Source organism: Cucurbita pepo, chromosome LG03 (genome assembly GCF_002806865.2).
Source record: "Cucurbita pepo subsp. pepo cultivar mu-cu-16 chromosome LG03, ASM280686v2, whole genome shotgun sequence".
NCBI lineage: Eukaryota > Viridiplantae > Streptophyta > Magnoliopsida > Cucurbitales > Cucurbitaceae > Cucurbita > Cucurbita pepo.
In genome coordinates, this window is record NC_036640.1 from 13,390,516 (window position 1) to 13,414,271 (window position 23,756).

The 23,756-nt window shown below is 39.8% G+C and overlaps 5 protein-coding genes across 6 annotated transcripts; 4 read left to right on the forward strand and 1 right to left on the reverse strand.

Moving 5' to 3' along the window:
* LOC111790649 lies at positions 1–1,129 on the reverse strand. Its single transcript, XM_023671643.1, has one exon. The coding sequence runs from the start codon at positions 934–936 to the stop codon at positions 109–111; it is 828 nt and encodes a 275-aa protein (XP_023527411.1). The 5' UTR covers positions 937–1,129; the 3' UTR covers positions 1–108.
* A 3,518-nt stretch (positions 1,130–4,647) lies between these two features.
* Positions 4,648–9,609, forward strand: LOC111790648 (jasmonic acid-amido synthetase JAR1-like). 2 transcript variants are annotated; one of them, XM_023671641.1, is made up of 6 exons: positions 4,648–4,983; positions 7,066–7,359; positions 7,438–7,539; positions 7,693–8,329; positions 8,621–8,789; positions 8,910–9,609. In XM_023671641.1, the coding sequence occupies exons 2-6, from the start codon at positions 7,067–7,069 to the stop codon at positions 9,446–9,448; spliced, it is 1,740 nt and encodes a 579-aa protein (XP_023527409.1). In that variant the 5' UTR covers positions 4,648–4,983; position 7,066; the 3' UTR covers positions 9,449–9,609. The 2 variants fall into 2 exon arrangements, with proteins under 2 accessions (XP_023527409.1, XP_023527410.1); XM_023671642.1 differs by lacking the exon at positions 4,648–4,983 and adding an exon at positions 5,003–5,042 and having other exon boundaries at positions 7,076–7,359; positions 7,693–8,333; positions 8,625–8,789.
* Positions 9,610–11,461: 1,852 nt separating this feature from the next.
* On the forward strand, positions 11,462–13,759 carry LOC111790647 (jasmonic acid-amido synthetase JAR1-like). Its single transcript, XM_023671640.1, has 5 exons — positions 11,462–11,491; positions 11,665–11,948; positions 12,028–12,129; positions 12,212–13,017; positions 13,109–13,759. Exons 1-5 carry the CDS (start codon positions 11,477–11,479, stop codon positions 13,645–13,647), a joined length of 1,746 nt encoding a protein of 581 aa, XP_023527408.1. The 5' UTR covers positions 11,462–11,476; the 3' UTR covers positions 13,648–13,759.
* Positions 13,760–15,434: 1,675 nt separating this feature from the next.
* Positions 15,435–19,700, forward strand: LOC111790650. Its single transcript, XM_023671644.1, has 5 exons — positions 15,435–15,848; positions 16,003–18,223; positions 18,870–18,930; positions 19,081–19,304; positions 19,420–19,700. Exons 1-5 carry the CDS (start codon positions 15,734–15,736, stop codon positions 19,472–19,474), a joined length of 2,676 nt encoding a protein of 891 aa, XP_023527412.1. The 5' UTR covers positions 15,435–15,733; the 3' UTR covers positions 19,475–19,700.
* A 1,855-nt stretch (positions 19,701–21,555) lies between these two features.
* Positions 21,556–23,427, forward strand: LOC111791905 (hydroquinone glucosyltransferase-like). Its single transcript, XM_023673419.1, has one exon. It carries the CDS (start codon positions 21,712–21,714, stop codon positions 23,305–23,307), a length of 1,596 nt encoding a protein of 531 aa, XP_023529187.1. The 5' UTR covers positions 21,556–21,711; the 3' UTR covers positions 23,308–23,427.
* The last annotated feature ends 329 nt before the right edge of the window (positions 23,428–23,756 follow it).

The following is a 23,756-nucleotide window of genomic DNA, read 5'->3' on the forward strand; positions in this document are numbered from 1 at the left end:
CTTTTGAATCATTTGAATTAGTGACGGTCGATGATGATAACGACCAAGGAAAATCACAATCCAGATTCAATTTCAGAGAAATCACCTCCGCCGCAGGGGTTTTGGATTTTACCTTTCCATGCCTGGAGATTCCCTAGAAACCTTTAAGCTCTTCTCCGATGGAGGGAGATCGGCCATTGTCGTCTTCCTCTGCATCGCCAGACCGCACAAGAACCCCGAACTACTCGACTGATTTAGGGTTTTTGTTGCCCCCAAATTCCTAACTCCGTTTAAATCCCTAAGCACGTTCGGTCTGGTCGGCGAAGAAAAAGATGAACTCGACGATTCACTACCGTCGGACATATCCAACGACTCTGCGTCATGAGATTCAACAGAAATTTCAGAATCACCGGCCTTAGATTTCTTCCTCCGCCTCCGATTGAAACTCTCCCCCATCAAATCGCGGTAACCAATCGCAGAAACCCCATTCAAGGAAGCGAAATCAGAGTTCTCATTAACCATAACGCCAATATTGAGAACGCCCTGGAACCTTCCAGAAGGGCGACGGACCTGGACGGCGGTGAAGGCAGGAGTAGTGGTACAGTCATTGGAGACGATGACATTACCGATTAGGAAGCGGACAGTACCGACCAGAGTGTCGCTGAAACAACCAAGGGCGTAGATCTCGATGGAGACACCGGAAGTCTCGCGGGCAAGAAACTCGTGGGAGACGCGGAAGAGGAACTTGTCGTTCCAGGTGGGGTTGTCGCCGCCAATGGCGTCGAGACGGGTGCGGAGGCGGTCGGAAGGGTCGACCCAAGCGACGGCGTAGGTCTGCTTGGGGCGGAAATGGTTGGAAGGGAGCTTGAGACCCTGAGCGGAGATGAGGTTGATCTCCAAGATGGCCATGGGGGTGGCGGTAGGGTTCTTGGGAACCCAGTCTCCGACGACCTCCATGGATCAAGAACGTGGAGCAGATAGAGATCGGGGGAGGTGGAGTATTAATAGTGGGGTTCAAGAATGGAGGACATCGCTGCATACAACGGGAGATGCCAGCGGAGAAAGAGCGCAGGGTATTTTAGGGTTGAAAAAAGGAAGAAGAATCAGAAATTATAGGTAGGATGGAAGCTCCGCCCGAATTTTCGAGTCAAATACATTTAATTTGATTTGAGGTATATTAGTCATTTAATTAATTTAATTTAATATTAAGATTCATATTTTTATAAACTTAAAGAAGGCTCACCTGTATAGTGAGCCCAGCCCATCCAATAAAATAAATTAATTAAATTTTTATATATAAGAATTCAGGAGGCTATAAAAGAAAAAAGGACGATTACATTTATGTTTTCTCTCTTTTTGAGTATTTCCCGCCACTTTTTCTCTCGATTTATGTTATCGGTTTTCCCTCCCTTTTCTTTCATGGCCGATCGATGCGGAAGGTCTATTCCTCCTGCGCGGCTTCTTTCATGACGTTTCTCCAGCGGCCGTGGATTAAAATTTTCAGGTAAGCATGTTTTTATTCTTGTGAATAGTTTCATAATCGGATAGAACAAGGGAACCGACTTTCTGTTTCTCTCCGAAGACGGAACTGCAGACGAGCGATTCGTCTGGTTTTTGAATGATGTTCTTCCGGCATCCTTCGATTGAAAGGATAGAGCAGTTTATTCTTTGATCGATCGGTTGTTCCTTATTCTTGAGAGGATGTTCTGCAATCTTTTTCATTTGTTAAAGAGTTTATTAAGAGTTATCTATTATACTCTCCTATCTGATCTTTCTGCTTTAATGGTTTCGCTGTCTTTCTTTCAATAGTTTTATATATACTTAAAACCTAGTGAAAGAACAATGTGGATGATTGATCATTTTTCTTTTCTTTGTGATCGATGATGCTTCAGGATACTGTTCCTTTTTCTTTGCTTGATTCTTCTAGTTGTTATTGGTTAATTTCCCTTACTTTTCGAATTTCGTTATTCATTAACTGTGTCTGTAAGCGTTTCTTTATACTGCTTTTTATTCTTTAAAAAAATTTGTATCACGAGATTTTCATCGTTATTTCTTTAGAAACAACAAAAACAATATATCCTCCAATATTTACTACATTTTTTTTTTAAAGCCGTCATTAATTGGAAGATAAACAACCGATAATGATGTCGAACGATTCTTTTTCCAACGATCGGGAGGAGGAACTGAGCGGGCGATCGTGAATGAGGAATTAACCAACAAACAATCATGACACAGAGGAATGAACGGTGAACGGTACGCTTTCTTTGCACTACCAAATCTTTTTGTTTGTTAGTTCACATGTTTTAAATTATTACTTTTTCAAAAGAAGAAAAAAACTGGTTATGTTTGTATTAGGGAATGAGATAGGTGTTTAGAGATTTTTTTTTTTTTAAATTAGAAAAATATCCTATTCACCTTAGGATATGAGATTGAGGTATAAGTTTCCTATTTATGTTCATCATAATTTATATCGTAGGAGGAATAAGGACGGAGAAAAAGAAAAAAAAAAAGTGAGGTGGGAGAAAATGACGAGAAGCAATGGAGACATTTTTAATGGTTAAACTATTATTTAAGTCTTTTAAAGGAAATATTGTATTTATATAGGGATTAAGGTTTAAGGTGTAAAGATTGTATTTATGCTAGGAAATAAGATAATGGTTTAGTAGGTTTTTTTTTAGTGAAGGGTCAAAAGAGCGTCTAAAATATTTATTTGTTAAAGGCAATATTGTATTTATATTAAGTTTTGTATTTATTTTAGTATTATGAAATGAAATATAGGATAAGTGAATCTTTTATTTTCTTTTGAATGTTTTTAGTTTTGTTGTTAGCTAAAATTCTAGCTATGTAAATTATTCTTTTCTTGTCTAACCCACGTAAAGACAGGCCAGCCCTATAGGGAGCCCAACCCATCTAATACCCAACAGCCTATCCAACAATTTCATTAGACACCAGGAGGTTTATTGTTTTCACTCCCTAAATAAAATTGTTAGTTTTATTGAGGATTCTATATCATAAACATTAATAGACCTCACAATTTTTATAACTCACAATTTTTATAAAAATGTATGAGTTCGGCCTCTCTATCACTAATTGATTTTGAGATGAATCTCATATTTATCTATCTAATATGTATCTAAAGCTCAATAACATTAAATAGATATTTGGTTGGTCTAGAAAATTAGAATATGATCCAAGAAATCAATCTGAAGAATATGTTTACTAGGGAGAGGTTTCCATTTACTTATTAAGAATGTTTTGTTTCTCTTACCAATCAATGGGATCTCATAATCCACCTCTTTGGAGCTCAAGTGTTCTTCTTGGCACTTGTTCTTCTTTCTAATCAATGTCGGATCGCTGACACTTGTTCCTCTTTTCAATCGGTGTGGGATCTCACAATTTATCCCATTTGGCATCCAGCATTCTTGTTGTCACACCATTCGATATCTACCCTTTTCAAGGCTTAGTGTCCACACTATTCCATGTCCACCTCTTTCAAGGCTCAATGTTCTCGTAGCTACATTGCTCGATGTTTGTCTCTGATACCATTTGTAACAGTCCAAGTTTATCCCTAACAGATATTGTCATTTTTTTTATACTTTTCATTTTGAGTTTTCTGTTGTTTTTGAAAACAAGGTTTGCAAGCAGGATTGAATTTAAGCCTTTCATTGTTTGTTCTTAGAAAATAAAAATTCGTGCTATTCTTATAAAGTTTACATAGCTTAAATTTTTTACTTATGAAGTTAAATAATTTGCGAGCATGATTCCACGTTTATATACAAGGCAATCACATTTTCGAATTGGGTTTAAAAATAAATCATGTAATAATGGTAATTACCAAAATGGAAAACTAAGCTGACTTTGGTGTCCAACTAATTAATAAATGAAAGTGGCTGATCGCACAAGCCACTGCTTGTAACAGTTTTTTTTACTTTACTTATTTAATAATGGATCCATCTGGAAATTTACTAAACTTTTATGATTTTTTTTTAACAAAAATGACGTACTTTTATTTTTAAAATTTATCCTGTACTTCGACCGCGTGTTGGGATCTTTAATGGCATCCACACTCCTATCTCTCCCCCCCGTTGCAGACAAGTAGAAAGGGAGAGGATCTTCATTTGACAACTGTAGCTGCAGATGTATCGAACTATTTTCTGTTTGCAGCGCCACACCGCCAAATCAAAATTGCTGGCGATTGTGCAAGTCGGAAGTATGTTGCCAGGTAATTTACATGCCTGAGTTTGAGTTCCGTCTAGATTTCTGGAGTTAAACAAGGGAGGTAAGGAGTGTTTCAGGCGGAATTGGAATTGGCCAAATGTTTCTTGCCTGCTCTCTTCTTATTCCCTTTTCGCCTTCCTCTCTCCTTTTAATCGCCGTTCACCACTTCGTACCTATTTTTTTTCCACGACCCTTCATTTTTTTTTTTTTTTTTTTTTTTTTTTTTNTTTATTTATTTACTTTTTTAAATTCTAGATATCTATTATATATGGCTTGGCATTTATTTCTAGCTTTCATTTATTAAAAAAAAAAAGAAAAGAATATTTCAGAAAATCTATTACCAATTTTAGAAGTTATTATAACCTCATCCTCAAAAAAGTAAAATTTAAAAAATTAACGAAAAAGTTTTAACCATAAAACAAAATCCGTCCTTTTCCGTAACCAGATTCAGAAAATAACCCAACCCGTGTCTGCCGTAGGAAATTCTGAAACTCGACCACCGGTGAGAAAAGGGAGGGTAATTGTAGTCCACTCCCAAGGGTAGAACGGTCATTTGGGTGGATTTTCGGGTGCAGTTAGCCACCGGTGGAAACATGTATATATAGTTTGAGCGCCCCCTTGGAATCATCCATCGCATCCACATCCTTATCTCTCTCTCTCTGTAATCTTGGAGGAGGAGAGAGAAATACTGGAGGAGGAGGAGAGGGAAATACGATCGATGTCTCCGTAGATTGTTTCAGACTCTTTTCTTGCATCAATCTCGAGTAGTTCCAAGTTCTATTTCAGGTAATTTCCATGAAGTTTTAACGGATAAGGAAAAACAGTGTTTGTTAATTCTCATTAAGGTTTATTGAGTTTTGGAGATGTTTGTTTTCATTTGGCCGATTTTATGTTCCAACTCATCGTCTTGCTCTGTTCTTCATCCGCTTTTTCCTTTCTCAGTGTTATTAATCGTCGTTGAGTTCGCGACCGCTTTTTTCCACGAGCCTTCAATTTCCTACGCTACTTTTTTGTTTATTTTAATTATATGTTTGACTTGTGCGCTTTTCTTGTTTTATTTTAAACTCATTTGGTCGGTGATGTTATAAACCTGACTGGGTCGCCGTCTATCTCAGTTCGTTTGTTCTACTTTGAGGACAGTTTCTGTTGTAATTCTAAATTCATTTTCTACACCTTCCAGTTTCCGGACGACATATTCCGGACGATAGATATTCCGAACGACATATAGGCGGGTAATTTGGGATATTCTCAGTCCAACAACATAGGAGGCAGGTAATTTGGGATATTTCCAATCCATACAACATAGGAGGCAGTTAATTTGGGATATTCCCCCTCCATATACAAGAGGCAGGTAATCATTTGGGATATTACCAACCTATATATAGGAACATAGGTAATCATTTGGGATATTACCAACTTATACATAGGAGGCATAGGAACTTATACATAGGAGGTAGGTAATCATTTGGGATATTCCCAACTTATACCTAGGAGGCAGGTAATCATTTAGGATATTCCCAACCTATACATAGGACGCAGATAATCAGGTAATCATTTGGGATATTCCCAACCTATACATAGGACAGGTAATCATTGGGGATATTCCCAACCTATACATAGGATGTAGGTAATAATTTGGGATATTGCCAATGTATACATCCCAACGTATACATGGGATGCAAGTAATAATTTGAGATATTTCCAAACTTATACCTAGGAGACATGGGATATTCCCAACTTATACCTAGGAGACCGGTAATAATTTGAGATATACCCACGGAGGCAGGTAAGTAATTTAGTATATTCTCAACATATATAGGAGGCAGATAAATTGGGATATTCCCAAGGTATATAGGAGGCAGGTAAATTGGATATTCCCAATGTATATAGGAGGCAGGTAAATTGGGATATTCTCAAGGTATATAGGAGGCAGGTAAATTGGGATATTCTCAAGGTATATAGGAGGCAGGTAAATTGGGATATTCCCACGTATATAGGAGGCAGGTAAATTGGGATATTCCCACGTATATAGGAGGCATGTAATTTGGATATTCCCAACATATATAGGAGCCAACATATATAGGAGGCATGTAATTTGGGATATTCCCAATGTATATGGGAGGCATGTAAGTAATTTGGGATATTCCCAACATAGATAGGAGGAAGGTAATTTGGGATATTCCCAAGGTATATAGGTGTTAGATTAATTGAGATATTCCCAATGTATATGGGAAGCATGTAAGTAATTTGAGATATTCCCAACATAGAGAGATAGGAGGCAGGTACATTGGGAAGGTAAATTGGGATATTCCCAATGTATACGGAGGCATATTCCCAATGTCTATGGAGGCATGTAATTTGGGATATTTCCAAGATATATAGGTGGCATGTAATTTGGGATATTTCCAAGATATATAGGTGGCAGATAATTTGGGATATTCCCAATGTATTTAGGAGGCAGGTAAGTAATTTGGAATATTCCCAACATATTATATATATAGGAGGCAGGTAAGTAATTTGGAATATTCCCAACATATTATATATATAGGAGGCAGGTAAATTGGGATATTCCCAATGTATATAGGAGGCAGGTAATTTGGATATTACCACGTATATAGGAGGCATGTAATTTGGGATATTCTCCACGTACATAAGAGGTAGATAATTTGGAATAGGTAATTTGTGATATTGGGAACTTATATAGTAGGCAGGTAATTTTGGATATTCCCGAATGCCATTCATTATCTAAGAGGGATGCACATCATTAATTATAAATTATAAATTAAAAGTGATGCACATAATTAATTTAATTAAACTAATGAAGCTGCGCATGTATCTTTCAACACATACATGTACTTAAACACAAGAAATGTTGCAGAGGATGGAAGTATTTGATGGGGAGAAAGTGATAGAGGAATTCGAGGAATTGACGAGAGATGCTGGAAGAGTTCAGGTGGAGACTCTGAAGAAGATTTTGGAGGAAAATGGGTCAGCTGAGTATTTGCAGAATTTGGGACTTAATGGAAGAACTGATCCTCAGAGCTTCAAGGAATGCGTCCCGCTTGCTACTCACGACGATTTTGAGGCATATATTCAGAGAATCGCGGATGGGGATTCTTCCCCTATTCTCACTGGAAAACCAATCGAATCCATGTCGTTGAGGTACTTTTGCAAATTCATAGGACTGGAGATTTTGGTGTTGTTTTTTCTTCTAAGGACATTTTTGGTTGTACGATGTAGCTCTGGTACTACTAAGGGGAGGCCCAAGTTCATTCCCTTCAATGATTCACTGGTGGAGACAACAATGCAAACGTTTCTAACGTCTTTTGCCTTCAGAAACAAGTAATGAAACTGTCTTTTCTGGTCTCTGAATCGTTTGTTGTCTGAACTGAACAGTTTATTGGTTCGATTTGTTGTCTTTCTACTGTCTTTTTTAGTTCTGTATAGTGTAAAATGGGTGTTTGTCATGGCTGATCTGACTTCTTTGTGCTGCAGACAAGTTCCTATTGGCAATGGAAAAGCATTGCAATTCATCTATAGCAGCAAGCAGTTCAAAACCAAGGGTGGTCTGTTAGCAGGAACTGCAACAACTAATGTTTTTCGCAGTCCAAAATTCAGAAGCACGATGAAATCAATCCAGTCGCCATGCTCTAGCCCAGACGAGGTCATCTTTGGCTCCGACGTCTACCAATCTTTGTATTGCCATCTCTTGTGTGGGCTGATCTACCGAGATGAAGTTGAGTTGGTGTACTCCTCTTTTGCACACAGCATTATCCTTGCTTTCAGGACTTTTGAGCAAGTATGGGAAGAGCTCTGCACCAACATTCGAGACGGGGTTCTCTCGAGTTGGGTCACTGATCCCTCGATTCGTGCAGCCATGTCAAAATTGCTTAAGCCAGATCCTGAATTGGCTGATTTGATCTATAAAAAATGTGCAGGATTGAGTAATTGGTCTGGGCTGATACCAGCGCTCTTTCCCAATGCGAAGTATATATATGGGATTATGACAGGCTCTATGGAGCCTTACCTGATGAAACTGAGGCACTACGCGGGGCATTTGCCGCTGATGAGTGCCGATTATGGCTCTTCAGAAGGATGGATTGGATCTAACGTTAACCCATTGTTGCCCCCTGAATTTGTTGGAAAGAGGGATAGTGAAAGAGATAGGAATAGATGAGAATAGATAGAAGCTGCAGTGCTTTATTAATGTCTACTGACTTAATGCTCAGAGGCTTACACAATTCCAGTATTTATAGCTTATACACTGGACCAGAAATAGTAAATCATCGAAATCTAGAAAGAATTTAAATCTACTAACAATCTCCTAAAAATCTCATAGTTTGAATATTTGAATCATATCTCTACTACTCTGAATCATATCTTCATTTTGAATCATATCTTCATTTTGAATCACATCTCAACAGAATTGACCACCTTTGCCGTGCTTCCAAACGTTGGATACTTCGAGTTCATCCCGCTTAAAGCAAATGCTCAAGATCAGGAACAGGAGGGAGCGCAGGAGAACAAGCCGGTTAGTCTGACCGAAGTCAAGATCGGTGAAGAGTATGAAATAGTTGTCACCAATGTTGCAGGTAATTCCTTTCAATTCATGACATTCTATACGACCTTGCTCGAACGGGATCAGTTCTAGACATCGTGAATTCACGATTACTTGCAAGATATCTAGAAGCATGTTACCATGGTTGTTGCAGGGCTATACCGTTATAGATTAGGAGACGTGGTGAAAGTGATGGGGTTCCACAACGCAACGCCAGAGCTCAAATTCGTGTGCCGGAGAAACATTCTGCCCAGCATCAACATCGACAAGATCACGGAGAAGGACCTGCAGCTGGCAGTGGAAGCAGCAAGGAACGTACTGGCAGCAGAGAAGCTGGAACTGGTGGAGTTCACAAGCCATGTGGACATGTCGAGTTTGCCGGGGCACTATGTGATATTCTGGGAGATAAGCGGGGAGGCAAAGGAGGAGGTGCTGAGAGAGTGCTGCAACCGTCTGGACAGGGCGTTCCAGGACGCGGGGTACGTGAGCTCGAGAAAGGTGAAGGCCATTGGAGCCCTGGAGCTTAGGGTGGTCCGTAAGGGAACTTTCCGTAAGATCATGGAACATTCTCTGTCCTTAGGATCGGCTATGAGTCAGTACAAAACCCCTCGTGCTGTTGGCTCCACCAACACCGCTGTCCTCCACACCTTGCGCTCCAATGTTGTCAACTCCTATTTCAGTACTGCCTTCTAAGTTTTCGCTCTCCTTGTCTCTCTTAAATCCCCACCGCGCATGTCACCACAGCTTCTCCCCTACCCAGGTCGCCCATGTACCATCCTTCTCTGTACAATAATTATTTGATTAAAGGTGAATATTATTCTAATCTTTATACGCGATTTGTATTAGGCAACTAATTTTTGTTTCTTTATACATAACATAGGTCATTGATTCACTATTAGATAAAAAAGAAAAAAAAAATGAAGATTTCATCCTCATTTTTTTTTAATTTTTTACAAAAAAGTTACAAAGGGATTCAAATCATTTTATCTACGTGAGTGTTCTATGTCAATAAAAAAAAGTCCAACTATTTGGTGGACTTTTGAAACAATTTATGTTAAAAAGTCTATCGAAGATGGTGTAGTGGATATGAAAAAGAAAAAAGAAACAACACATTACACGTGTGAGAATGGATGGGAAGTGGACGGAGTGAGTTTGCTTGTTTCTCTTTTCAATCGGGGTGGGATTTCACAATTTACCCCCATTTAGAGTCTAGCATTCTTGGTGGCACACCATCTGGTATCCACTCCTTTCGGATACCTTGAGTGCCAGCGGATCCAGAACCCAAAATTTCAAACCACGACAGGTTTGTGAGACCTTGCACAAGAATCCTAGAGATGAATGAATCCAGGTCTAAGCCGCCAAGATCCGCTCTAGAAAGAATGGTAGGATACCACGGTAACTGTAGGTAGCCCGCTAGAGTTGAGCAGTGTGGATAGTGTCATCAGAACCTCCACTTCTCTCTCTGCTTCGATACCGTACCATCGAGATAGAGCTCCGCTACGGAGATCGTTGGGCTTGGTAGATCTGGACAGGGAAGTGTGACAGGTGCCCAGACCTCAGAACCTCCACTTCTCTCTCTGCTTTGATACCGTACCATCGAGACAGAGCTCCTCTACGGAGATCGTTGGGCTTGGTAGATCTGTACAGGAAAGTGTGACAGGTGCCCAGACCTAGTGGGGATAGCCAAGGGGTCTTATGAACAGGACTTCTGGGCCGTAGAAACTCGTTCCTGAGCGGGGGATGTGGAACTATGTAAGATGACTTTGTAGCTGACCGGCACACAAGAGATCGCAACCCCCAATTTTAGTGGATGTATGGTCCCGTATGTGGGTTGTCAACTGACCTCCATAGATGATGTTCAGAGAGAGTTGCGTATTCAGATCCAGCCATATGATCCCCTCATACTTGTGAGGTCGCACCTCACCTCATGACACTGATCATTCAACTGCATAAGATGAGCAAGCCTCCTAAGATACAGAAAACAAACTTGTAGCGTGACTCACACTCACTAGAATCCAGAGATAAGACTGTGTATACCTACTAAGACAAGGATACGAAAACAACCTACAAGTAGGTTGCTTACTTTGTATACTTTTATACTACCCCTTTTTCCCTTTTTTTTTTTATTTTTTAGGTACCAGTCGATATGGGGAGATGTTCGAAAGCTGCATTGTCACATAGGGGTGTCGTTGAAGAGCATGAGTTTTAAAGTCTTTTATATTTTTCTTTTCATTGTATTTCCGTTGGTAATATTTGATTTTAATTTTACATGTAATTTTGGTGCCGTTGACCTCCTTGTCTTGTTTTAAATGTTTAAATTTTATTTGTTTTGGATTATGTCTTTTAGTGTTTTTCAAAGCCTCAAAAATATAACTCTTACTCTCTCTCTCTCTCTCTAGATAGAGATGATCTTCATTTGGCAACTATATCTGCAGACTGTGTGGTACTTTCCATGCCGGTGAGAAAAGGGAGGGTAATTGTAGTCCACTCCCAAGGGTAGAACAGTCATTTGGGTGGATTTTCGTGTACCGTTAGCCACCGGTGGAAACACATCGTTGTCTCTCCCAACTGCAGCCAAGTAAAAAGCTATATAAGGCTCTCCCTCTCTATAATCTTTGGAGGAGGAGAGACAGAAAATACCATCTACTTTTGTTTCAGGTAATTTCCATGAAGTTTTAACGGATAAGGAAAGACAGTGTTGGTTAATTCTCATTGAGGTTTATGGGTTTTGGAAATGTTTGTTTTCATTTCGCTGATTACATCTTCCAACTCATCCTCATGCTCTGTTCTTCATATCTATTCATATCAGTTCCTTTGTTCTGTATATCTATTCATACATGTTGTTATATTGTATCTACAACTCAGTGACCCTTCAATACTAAAATCTAAAATGTTGTAGAGTGTTGCAGAGGATGGAAGTGTTTGATGGGGAGAAAGTGGTAGAGGAATTCGAGGAAATGACGAAAGATGCTGAACGAGTTCAGGTGGAGACTCTGAAGAAGATTTTGGAGGAAAATGGGTCAGCTGAGTATTTGCAGAATTTGGGACTTAATGGAAGAACTGATCCTCAGAGCTTCAAGGAATGCGTCCCGCTTGCTACTCACGATGATTTTGAGGCATATATTCAGAGAATCGCGGATGGGGATTCTTCCCCTATTCTCACTGGAAAACCAATCGAATCCATGTCGTTGAGGTACTTTTTGTAAATTTGTAGAACTGGAGATTTTGGTGTTGTTTTTTCTTCTAAGGACATTTTTGGTTGTACGATGTAGCTCTGGTACTAGTAAGGGGAGGCCTAAGTTCATTCCCTTCAATGATTCACTGTTTGAGACCACAATGCAAATTTTTCAAACGTCTTTTGCCTTCAGAAACAAGTAATGAAACTGTCTTTTCTGGTCTCTGAATCATTTGTTGTCATTTGTTGTCTAAAATTGGTGTCACTACTTTGTCCTGCAGACAAGTTCCTCTTGGCAATGGAAAAGCATTGCAGTTCGTGTATAGCAGCAAGCAGTTCAAAACCAAGGGTGGTCTGTCAGCAGGAGCTGCAACAACTAACGTTTACCGTAACCCGAAATTCAAAACCACGATGAAAGCAATCCAGTCGCAAAGTTGCAGCCCAGATGAGGTCATCTTTGGCTCCGACTTCCACCAATCTTTGTATTGCCATCTCTTGTGTGGCCTGGTCTCCCGAGATGAAATTGAGTCGGTGTTCTCCTCTTTTGCGCACAGCATTATCCTTGCTTTCAGGACTTTTGAGCACGTATGGGAAGAGCTCTGCACCAACATTCGAGACGGGGTTCTCTCGAGTTGGGTCACTGATCCCTCGATTCGTGCAGCCATGTCGAAATTGCTTAAGCCAGATCCTGAATTGGCTGATTTGATCTATAAAAAATGTGCAGGATTGAGTAATTGGTATGGATTGATACCAGAGCTCTTTCCCAATGCGAAGTACATTTATGGGATCATGACAGGCTCGATGGAGCCTTACCTGATGAAACTGAGGCACTACGCGGGGCATTTGCCGCTGATAAGTGCCGATTATGGTGCTTCAGAAGGATGGATTGGAGTTAATGTTAACCCGATGTTGCCCCCTGAAATGGCCACCTTCGCTGTAATTCCAAACATTGGATACTTCGAGTTCATCCCGCTTAAAGCCAATGCTCAAGATCAGGAACAGGAGGGAGCGCCGGAGAACAAGCCGGTTGGTCTGACCGAAGTCAAGATCGGTGAAGAGTATGAAATAGTTGTCACCAATGTTGCAGGTAATTCCTTCCAATTTATGACATTATATACGACCTTGCTTTCAAGATATCTACAAGTGTCTAACCGAAGCGTTTATTACGGTCATTGCAGGGCTGTACCGTTATAGATTAGGAGACGTGGTGAAAGTGATGGGGTTCCACAATGCAACACCAGAGCTTAAATTTGTGTGTCGGAGCAACCTTCTGCTGAGCATCAACATGGACAAGATCACGGAGAAGGACCTGCAGCTGGCAGTGGAAGCAGCAAGGAACGTACTGGCAGCAGAGAAGCTGGAACTGGTGGAGTTCACGAGCCATGCAGACATAACAAGCGAGCCTGGGCACTATGTGATATTCTGGGAGATAAGCGGGGAGGCAAAGGAGGAGGTGCTGAGAGAATGCTGCAACCGTCTGGACAAGGTGTTCCAGGAAGCAGGGTCCGTGAGCTGGAGAAAGGGGAAGGCCACTGGAGCCCTGGAGCTGAGAGTGGTCCGTAAGGGAACTTTTCATAAGATCATGGAACATTATGTGTCCTTAGGATCGGCTATGAGTCAGTACAAAACCCCTCGTGCTGTTGGCTCCACCAACACCGCCGTCTTGGACATCTTGTGCTCCAATGTTGTCAACTCCTATTTCAGTACTGCCTTCTAAGTTTTTGCTTTCCTTGTCTCTCTTTTCTCCCCACAGCGCATGTCACCACAGCTCCTCCCCTTCCCCCCTCGCCCAGCCCATGTACCATCATTCTCTATACACTAATTTACAATCAAATTATTAGGTAAAGGTTTTGAATACTATTCTAATCTTTATACGCTCCATATCTAAAATTTTGAATTCGTATTCGGCAACTAATCATCTCGGCATTCACTTGCATCCCTTACAACGTGATCACATTACTTACTACTCGCTTCTAAGAGTAAAAACTATTTCCATATACCAACATAAGTTCTTCCAACATGCTTTGTCCTCGCGAGGATAATGGGCCGTGCGTGCTAGAGACGGAGAAGAAAAAGGCGAGGATAATGGGCCGTATCTCAATAATTTTGTAGAATTGCATTGGCAGCTAGGCCCACAGTCTACATGCTCGAGGTGGACTAGGCCCATTGTCCCACACCTATATGAGCTGGGCCCAGCTACTTATTAGTTTTATTTATTTATTCTAATAATAATAATAATAATAACAATAAAAATGAAAATAAAAAGTATAGAAAATGATTTTGTCTCTTGAGTGCACATAAAGCTAAAAACCCCAAGTGGAAAACAAAGATATTGTTCCCTTTTATACCCAACATTTTGACCAATTAAATTCTTCTTCACGTTGGATGCTAATTAATTTGGATAAACTTATAAAATAATTACCATTTTCCTTTACCGGATGCTTTTGGCTCTCTGTCACAGTCATGCTTGTTCAAGAGTGTTGTTCGTGCCCCCATATCGGATGTCTCAGTCATACTTGTTCAAAACATGTTTTATATGGCCATATGCCCATTCAAACCCTTTTTACCTACTTTCATTTTAGATAAGTTTTCCTGTTTCTTGTTGTGTCAATATAAGACTGCCAATCACTAAAAATCACATCTACATCCACCATACTAAAATGCTCCAAAATGTAGTATAGGAATATGGGATTAGTTGTAATTATGTATACGTGAGTTATATGCTATCAAATCCGGTAAATATATATATATATATATAGTATGTGTTCCCATTGTGTTTTGATTGGTTGAGGTTTGAATGGGAAAAAATGGAAAATAAAAGTATATTTTATATATTAAAAAGGTGTTTTATTTCAAATAAATTTGTAGCAGGTGAAGTGGTGGTTAAGAATTTTGTTTTTGTGAATTATTTTAATTCATAAAAATGGAATTATTATAGAAAAAGAAAAAAGAAAAAAAAGAAAAAAAGAAGAAGGGGTATTTAGGGGATTGGAAAGGAATGGGTCTGTTTGGCTTTGGCTTTCACTTCTTTTCACAACCAACAGCCAAACACTCCCTTTTTCTCTCTCCTCTTTATTTATTTTCTATATATATTTTTTTTAATTTGAAACCCATTTTTGTAAAAAGATGTTAATTGGAGAGTATCAATTTTACAGTCTTTTGTGGGGCCCACTTATCCCCCCCCCCCNAAAAAGCTTAAACTTCATGGGTCTGTCTGCCTTTTGCTTTTGGTTTTGTTGGAGAAGCTTAAACAATTTGAAACATTGGAAAAAGAATTTTGATTTATTTCTTCAAATATTCCCAAAAGAAAATTAATGATATTTGTTGAGTTCAGCTTTTTAGAATTTTGTAAATTAGCTTTTAAATATCACCATTTTCAACCTATTCTCTGTGGTCAAACATTCCAAAAAGATAATTAATTATACGTTTCAATCTTTTTTTAATTTTGTAAATTTCTTTTAATTATCTAATTTTATTTATACAGTGTCTCCCCCGTTACCATGGGAAGCCTATCTGTGCGGGAAGGGAAGCAAACAAAAACCCGCGCTACCAAACACAAGAAATTGGTGCTTTTCTCATTCATAGCTTCATAACGCCAACGCACTTCTTCTTCTTCTTCTTCTTCTTCTTCTTCTTCTTCCTCTTCTTCTTCTTCTTCTTCCCATCATGGGGTTTCTTTCTTTTCTTTAGCTCTTCCTTCTCGTTTCTCCTTACCCATCACCATCATACTTCACGCGCTCTTCTGGGTTTTCTCCATTTTCTTCATTCTTCTTTCATCGGCGAGCACTTTCGGAGTTTCTGCAATGTCGGGTTCGGCCAAATTGCGGCTGGTTCGATGCCCCAAGTGTGAGAATCTTCTCCCGGAGCTCGCTGATTACTCTGTTTATCAGTGCGGTGGATGCGGTACCGTTCTACGAGGTATTTCCTTGTTTTTTATTGTGTTCTTCCACCTGAATTCATGTTATGGCTCATTGCAATTATTTGGGAAAATTTAACTGCTGGAATCAAATTTGGGGATGTTGGTTCATGGAATTTTAAGTGGAATGCCCTTTTTGTTCTTTGTTTTTCACAGCCAAGGTTAGAAATCAGGAAGAAGATTCTTTATCTTTTAAGTCTGATGAAGAACGGGTTGGTGGGTCGTCTACTAAATCCTCTAATACTCTCCAAAAAGGGTCGGTTGATTTAAGTGATGTCTCTGATGTGGATTTCAAGTTGAGTCCTGATTCCTTGCCTTGTGATCTAAATGGCTTAGAGAAGGGAAAAGTGGAGGATGCTGAGAAATGTGAAGAACACTTCAATGGCAAGACTGATAAATGGGGTGTTCAGAGAGATCTTAGCTCGAATATGGATAATGATGGTTTGAGTTATTCGATGGGGACGAAACAAGTGGATATGAATGTTCGAATCAACTCAAGCATGCTTGGATCGGGAAGAGAATTGGATTGGCAAAGGGGAGAAACAGGTGGAATGGAGGAGGAGGTGGTTGAGAAGAACTCGAGAGATAATATGAAAAACGTGAGATTCTCGACTTCTAACCATAATGACGATCAAACGAATTATCGGTTCGATCTTGTTTCTGGCGTTGAGGAGCTTATAAGAATTAGAGGCAATGCCAGTGGAGCTGATAAAGTTAAGCACCTTGAACAGGACCGGCTTGAACTTTTGAGGAAGCTGGATGAGTTGAAGGATCAACTTGGTCAGTCTTGCAATATAGTTCATAATCCGAACCAAACTGGTCCAGTCAGTTGTGGGGTGAAGCCTGCTAAACCTTTTTATCACTCAGGGGCTTGGCCTATGGATGGTTCTTTAGGGTCTGACCAATGTGTTGCAGGTCCTTCGTTTTCCAATTGTAGTCCAATGCCTGCTCATGGCTATTGTTCATCGATGCATAATCCAAATAATGCATCTCGTTTAGGGGACCATTTTGGATCACAAATGTTTAGAGGGAACTCCTACCAGTTTTCGTGTGCGCATCAACAAACCCCTCACCAATGTCATTCTGGCCATTATGTCGATACCGGTTTGGATCTATTCAGTCACTACCCTCCTAATCCTCCATTTCATCAGCCTTCTTGCTCCTGCTTCCAGTGCCAAAATAGATATCCACAGGTTCCAGCTCCAGTACCTGGTGCTTACTATAATAGAAGGTTCCCTGATCGTCCAAACAATCCTTCACTATATTCTCATGAAAACGCTACTGCTTATGGTGCACGTGGTAACAATATTAGGACTGCTAATCCTCCCCTGAACTTCCGTGATCGACAAGCCCGCTCGACATGGCCAACTGACTTCAGTTCTGAGATTGGTGGTATCGTTGGCAGTTGTCCTCGGAGGACAGTCTTAGCGAGCGGTGATCGTAATTGCTATCCAATAGCTGGTGGTGCTCCATTTCTAACATGTAATAATTGCTTTGAAATGCTGCAACTTCCTAAGAAGCTAATGTTGGTAAAGAATCAGCAAAGTGTTCGTTGTGGGGCTTGTTCTACAGTAATCAAATTTACTGTTATCAACAAGAAACTTGTTTTCTCCAATCATTCACGGGCAAATCCGTTGCCCTCAGAGGTTGATGATAGTGATGGGCAGGCAGTCAGGGATTATAATTCAAAATTGAACGGCTACTCGAACCGTACTAATTTCTCCTCCGATGATTATGATAACACTGTTTACGATTTCGAGTCACTAGATAATGAGCCCGTGCTACTACAGCCGGTCGGGACAGGTTTAAGCTCAACTAAACAACAAGAGATGCAAAGTTTTCATCCTTCATCTTCAAGTACCTCAGATGATGAAGACAGTCCAGATGTTTTAACCGTTCCAAGGGAAGCTACAAACAATTTACACAATATCAAAACGACACGCTCGCATCCCCTTCCTGGTTCACCTCTTCCGTCATATTTCGATTACTCGGCTAATAATCAGGTGACAAACAGGTTTGCGAAGGGAAATAGAAGTAGCCGTTCAGATCAGGAGAATGTGAAACCCAATAAGGTCACCTCACGGCAGAATTCTTTGAAAGAAGCATCACTAGCAACTGAGATGGATGTGTCAATGAATGAGTACTCTAACACTGTGGCGTTTCATGAGTCACAGGATGCAAATAAAGAAGATAACCAGCCAAGAGTCAATAAAGGAGGGGAATCCTTTCTTGCAAACATTATCAAGAAGAGCTTTAGAACTAATCAAGCAGATGAACGGAGCAGAAGTAATGTTTCAGTTAATGGACACTTAATTCCATATCGAGTGGTCAAGAAAGCTGAAAAGCTTGCTGGACAAGTCCATCCAGGAAACTACTGGTAAGCATACTCAAACGTTTTCTATGTTAATTTGGTTTTTGGGTAAGCTCCGTCCAATCATTTGACATAACTTAAACTGCTATATGCTGCTGACATAGTGGTCAAGGGACACGTTAAAAGAAAAAGTAAAAAGAGTTGTGGTGGGGTTGCAATGGTAGTCACCTAGCTAGGATAGATTAAAACGCCATGAATGTCTTAACTTTAAGATATGATTTGTGTAACGGCCCAAGCCCACTGCTAGGAGACATTGTCTTCTTTGAGTTTTTCCTTTCGGGTTTCCTCTCAAGGTTTTTAAAATGCGTCTGCTAGAGAAAAGGTTTCCACACCCTTATAAAGAATGTTTCGTTCTCCTCACCAACTTACTTATGATCTCACAATTTGTCTCCATTTCTTTTATGGTTTTCTGATACAAGACATGCGTATATGTGGTTCTTCTTTTTATGTAATCTGTCATGATGTATGGCTAGCCGTTTATGTGCAAGTTTTTTAGCAAAAGTAGAAGGCATGCATTGAAGAGAAGTGGATGCTTTTTACTGTACACTTTTGGTGTTGTTTACCAATTCCAAGTTGTACTACGGCCCACTTCACAAATTCCTTCTGTCGCTTGTCCCCTTTGTGCTGATATCACTTAATTAATTGCAATCAGGTATGATGCTCGAGCCGGATTCTGGGGAGTCATGGGCGGACCTTGTCTTGGCATAATTCCGGTAAGATTGAAGCCTAAGCCCACCGTTAACAGATATTGTCTTTTATAGGTTTTGCCTTCTGGGCTTCGACGGTTACATTTAAGTCGATGCATTGTCCTGTGTTTTGATTCTATGTCTCGTTCTCATATCGTTTGTTATCTTACTTTGCAGCCTTTCATAGAAGAATTCGACTACCCCATGCCAGAAAAGTGTGCTGGGGGGAATACTGGTGTTTTTGTGAATGGCAGAGAGCTTCACCTAAAGGACCTGGATTTGCTTGCTGGTAGAGGGCTTCCCACTTCAAGACACAGATCATACATTATTGAAATCTCCGGGCGAGTCCTTGACGAGGACACCGGAGAAGAGCTGGAAGGCCTCGGAAAACTCGCTCCGACGTAAGTGCCAGTGCCAAACCGATACACCTTTGTTTGTTTATGCTAATAATATACTCATGCGGCTTTCTAATCTGTTTATGCTGCTAATTAATATACACACCTTTTTTTGAATCAGAGTTGAGAAGGTAAAGCATGGATTTGGCATGAAAGTCCCAGGAACAGCTTGTTAATCAACAGAACATCATTATATGGGGCAGCTAGTTTGTTTGTTGTCTAAATTACCAGCGTTTGTGTTATCTGTTCTGTTACCTTAGTTAGTGTCTGTGTTCCATGTCCTGAATGTGTCTGTAAATGGTTGATTCCTTCCTTCCTTCCTTCGAGCTGTATTCATCTGTTGATAAGTTATCCACCATTCTTTCTTCAAACAAAAAAAATGTCATCTCACTCTTCTTAGCCGCAAATTTAGCTATTGTGCGACATTTTTTTGCAGTATTGAGTGAGCCAAGCCAACTTAGATTCGCATGTATTTAGACAATCATAATCGTGACACTTAAATAGTGGTAAACATTAAGTCATAGGAAGAGATGAAGGGTAGTTTTGTGTTTGAATGTTTGTAGCATGGCATCCCTTGGAGGAGAGGAGTCCGGTCACAGTCACCGTGAGCGTGACAGGCGGTGATGTTGGAATTTCTTTCTGAAAACATGTAACTTTGATGACAGTACATAACCAAAAAAAGAAAAGAAAAAAAGAAAAAAAGAAAAGGAATAAAGAAAAAGAAAAAGGGTTCTGTTGAGTCTAGAAGAATGTATTTTTAACTAAAGATGCTTTTTTGAAATCAGTCCAAACCTTTTTTAAACTATATATAAAGCTAAAAAGCCTTCACGTAAAAAAATTTATTTTACCCTGGTAACAGCTTTTACTTTTTACTTTTTACATTTTTTTAATTTCATCCAACTGCGAGGTAAAATCTTATAGTATAAAATTAAGTCTATTAACAATGTCTTCTCATGGGTTTGTACTTATAAAAGTCAATTCAAGAATATAAATGGCAAGTTCTCTTTAACAAACGTGTTTTGAATAGGAGCGGAAAAGCTAAGGTTACATTCTCCCCGTGTATTAATATATATTAGAAAATAAAAATTATCCATAAAAAAATCTTTCGTTTTTGTAGTTTAATTGTCATTTTAGAAATAAAGTAGTGGGGCAACTAAATTTGAAATAAATATATGGTTAATTCATTTATTACGTGTTTTATTTTTAATATTTTTAAATTTGTAGAAAGGTGAGGCAAAAATAAATGATGGTCTGCCGCCCTCGTTGACAGGCCGAGGCCTTGCAAAGATCTGTGAACCAACAAAGACAACAAGCCCACCTAAACCATCCATGGTTCGAAGCCCTCCGCGTCATGGACCCGACCCTCCACACAACACGCTCACCAAATGATGATTTACACGTGGGACCAAGTCAAATAGTTATGTATAATGTGCATCTTTTTGTAGATCAATTATGAACCTTTCGAGATTAAGAAATGATTGAAAAAACTTTACCATCTTCATTCATGTTCATCATCATGTCATAATATTTGCATCATTTATACTCAATTAATGCCTTTTCCTTCACATCCACCCATGTTTCCCCACATTATTATTAAATTTGTTTACAACTACTAAGTTCAAACCTAATTTAATTTATAACCATTTGTTGTTAACAAGAATACATTTCTTTAATTTTGTAATGGCCCATGTTTTCAAAGAGGCGTTGTTTATTGAGTTTATACCTGTTGAACAAGCACCTTACCAATATTGTAAGGTGTGAGATCCCATATTAGTTGAAGAGAGAAACAAAACATTTAAAAACCTCTCCCTAACAAACACATTCTAAAACCTTGAGGGAAGTTCGTAAGGAAAAGCATGACCAAACAACCTTGATATTTGTTAGTGGTGGCCTTGAATGTTACACAAGGTAAGTTCGATATTGTTGATTTAAGAATGACCCATCAAATTTTTACCCATTTCATATCATCGAGGTAAAGTTAAGGCCTTTCCAACAAATATCAAGGTTGTTTGGTGCAACAACTAATTAACTCCTCTTGCTCAATTTGAAATTTATGGAAGGAGGATTGTTAATTAAGGAGATAATCATCCGTTTATGAGTAAATAATATATCTCATTGTTACTACACCTTTTGATGAAATAAAAAAAATAAAGTCCCGAAAGTTTATGTTTAAAGTGGATAATATGATACTATATTATGAGATGAATAGATTAAATAAAAAGTTATTATCAACCAGAAAAACAATGATATATATGTAAGCTTCTAGTAGATGAAGTGTTTTAGACGTCATTTTTGACGTTAGTATCAACCCAATAATGCATGGGCGTACTCCAAGGAAGACTTGGGTCATGAACCACGGCTCAATTTTATAAGGAGCTCTAAGGCATAAGGCTTACGTTTGACCTGACATCACATGTTCTTCTCTGTTCTTCTCTGTTCTTTCCACCCCTTTGCTGCCTTCTATATAATTCCCCTCTTTCCCCTTTCCTTCATTCATCGCATTTCAAAATTCAAACCCACTTTCTCTTCTCTACTTTTCCTTCCTTTTCTATTAACCATAACCGCCGCCGCCGCCGCCGCCGCCTCCATGGAAGCTCCGCTTGCCATCCCTCATCTGGCTCTTTTACCGAGCCCTGGAATGGGCCATCTCATTCCACTCATCGAATTTGCCAAACGCCTTCTCTCCCACCACCGTTTAACCATCACATTCGTCATCCCTTCCGATGGTCCGCCGTCCACGCCTCAAAAGGCCGTCCTCGATTCTCTCCCTGCCGGCATCGATTACCTCTTCCTCCCGCCGGTTAGCTTCGACGATCTCCCCGCTGCCTCCAAAATTGAAACCATCATTACTCTCACCATTTCTCGCTCTCTCCCTTCCCTTCGGAACGTACTCAAATCCATGGTCGCTAATTCCAACCTCGTCGGATTGGTCGTCGATCTTTTCGGCACCGACGCCTTCGATTTAGCCAAAGAATTCAACATTTCCTCTTATATGTTCTTCCCCTCCACCGCTATGTTTCTTTCCTTTGCTCTGTTTTTACCCAAACTCGATGAATCCGTCGCCGGCGAGTTCCGCGACCTCCCCGAGCCAATCAAAATCCCGGGATGTATTCCGATTCAAGGCAAAGATCTGTTGGACCCAGTTCAAGATCGGAAGAACGAAGCCTACAAATGGACGCTTCACAACGCGAAGAGGTATGCTTTAGCAGATGGGATTTTTCTCAACAGCTTCCAGGAATTGGAGCCCGGAGCAGTAAATTATCTGCAAGAAGAGGAAGCAGGGAAGCCCCCTGTTTACCCAATTGGACCATTGGTGAAAATCGATGCAAATGAGAAGGAAGAAAGGGCAGAGTGTTTGAAGTGGCTGGACGAACAGCCACATGGGTCTGTTCTGTTTGTGTCATTTGGAAGCGGTGGCACTCTGTCGAGCGATCAAATCAACGAATTGGCATCGGGATTGGAAATGAGTGGACAGAGATTCATATGGGTTGTTAGAAGTCCAAGCGATAAAGCCGCAAACGCCACCTATTTCAGCGTCCAAAGTCAGAGTGATCCATTGGCTTTCTTGCCAGAAGGGTTTGTAGAGAGGATCAAAAACAGAGGCCTGGTGGTGCCGTCATGGGCGCCGCAGGCTCAGATCCTCAGCCACAGCTCCACCGGCGGGTTTTTGACACACTGTGGATGGAATTCAACTTTAGAGAGCGTGGTTAATGGGGTTCCTCTGATTGCTTGGCCGCTTTACGCAGAACAGAGAATGAACGCAGTGATGCTAACAGAGGAGATCAAAGTGGCGTTGAGGCCGAAAACGAATGAGAAAAATGGGATTGTGGAGAAGGAAGAGATTTCGAAAGTGGTGAGATCGGTGATGGAAGGGGAAGAGGGGAAGAAAGTGCGTCGGAAAATGAAAGATTTGAAGGAAGCAGCTGAAAGAGTTGTTGGAGAAGATGGATCATCCACCAAAATAGTGAGTGATGTGGTAAACACGTGGAAGGCCAGAATTTCCACGTAGGAAAATTAGATAAATTTTTCTTTCCTTTTGTTGCATTTAGAAATCCTCTGCTGTCTCTTCATCGTGTTCTTCGTTTATTCATCTAAAAAAATGTCACTTATTTTACTTGCCTACAAGGATGAAAATGTCTAATTTAAATTTACGGATATATCCACGTGGATATTTGGATATCCACCAATATTCTAGTAAAAATCACTGAAAGAATTAAACAATATGATATTATTTAATAGAAAGAGAAAAAAGAGAATTAAAAATTATAGCATTATGTGTGAAAATGATATAATGTTATTATTTATAATAATGAATTAGTGTATAATTAATTAAAAGGAATCGATGAACTAAAAATGGTAATAATAAAATAAAGAGTGGTAGAGAGAAAAAACAATATTATATATATATAATAAAGAGAGAAAAAAAAGTGGGAGAGAGAGATGGCGTGAGGTGCGGAG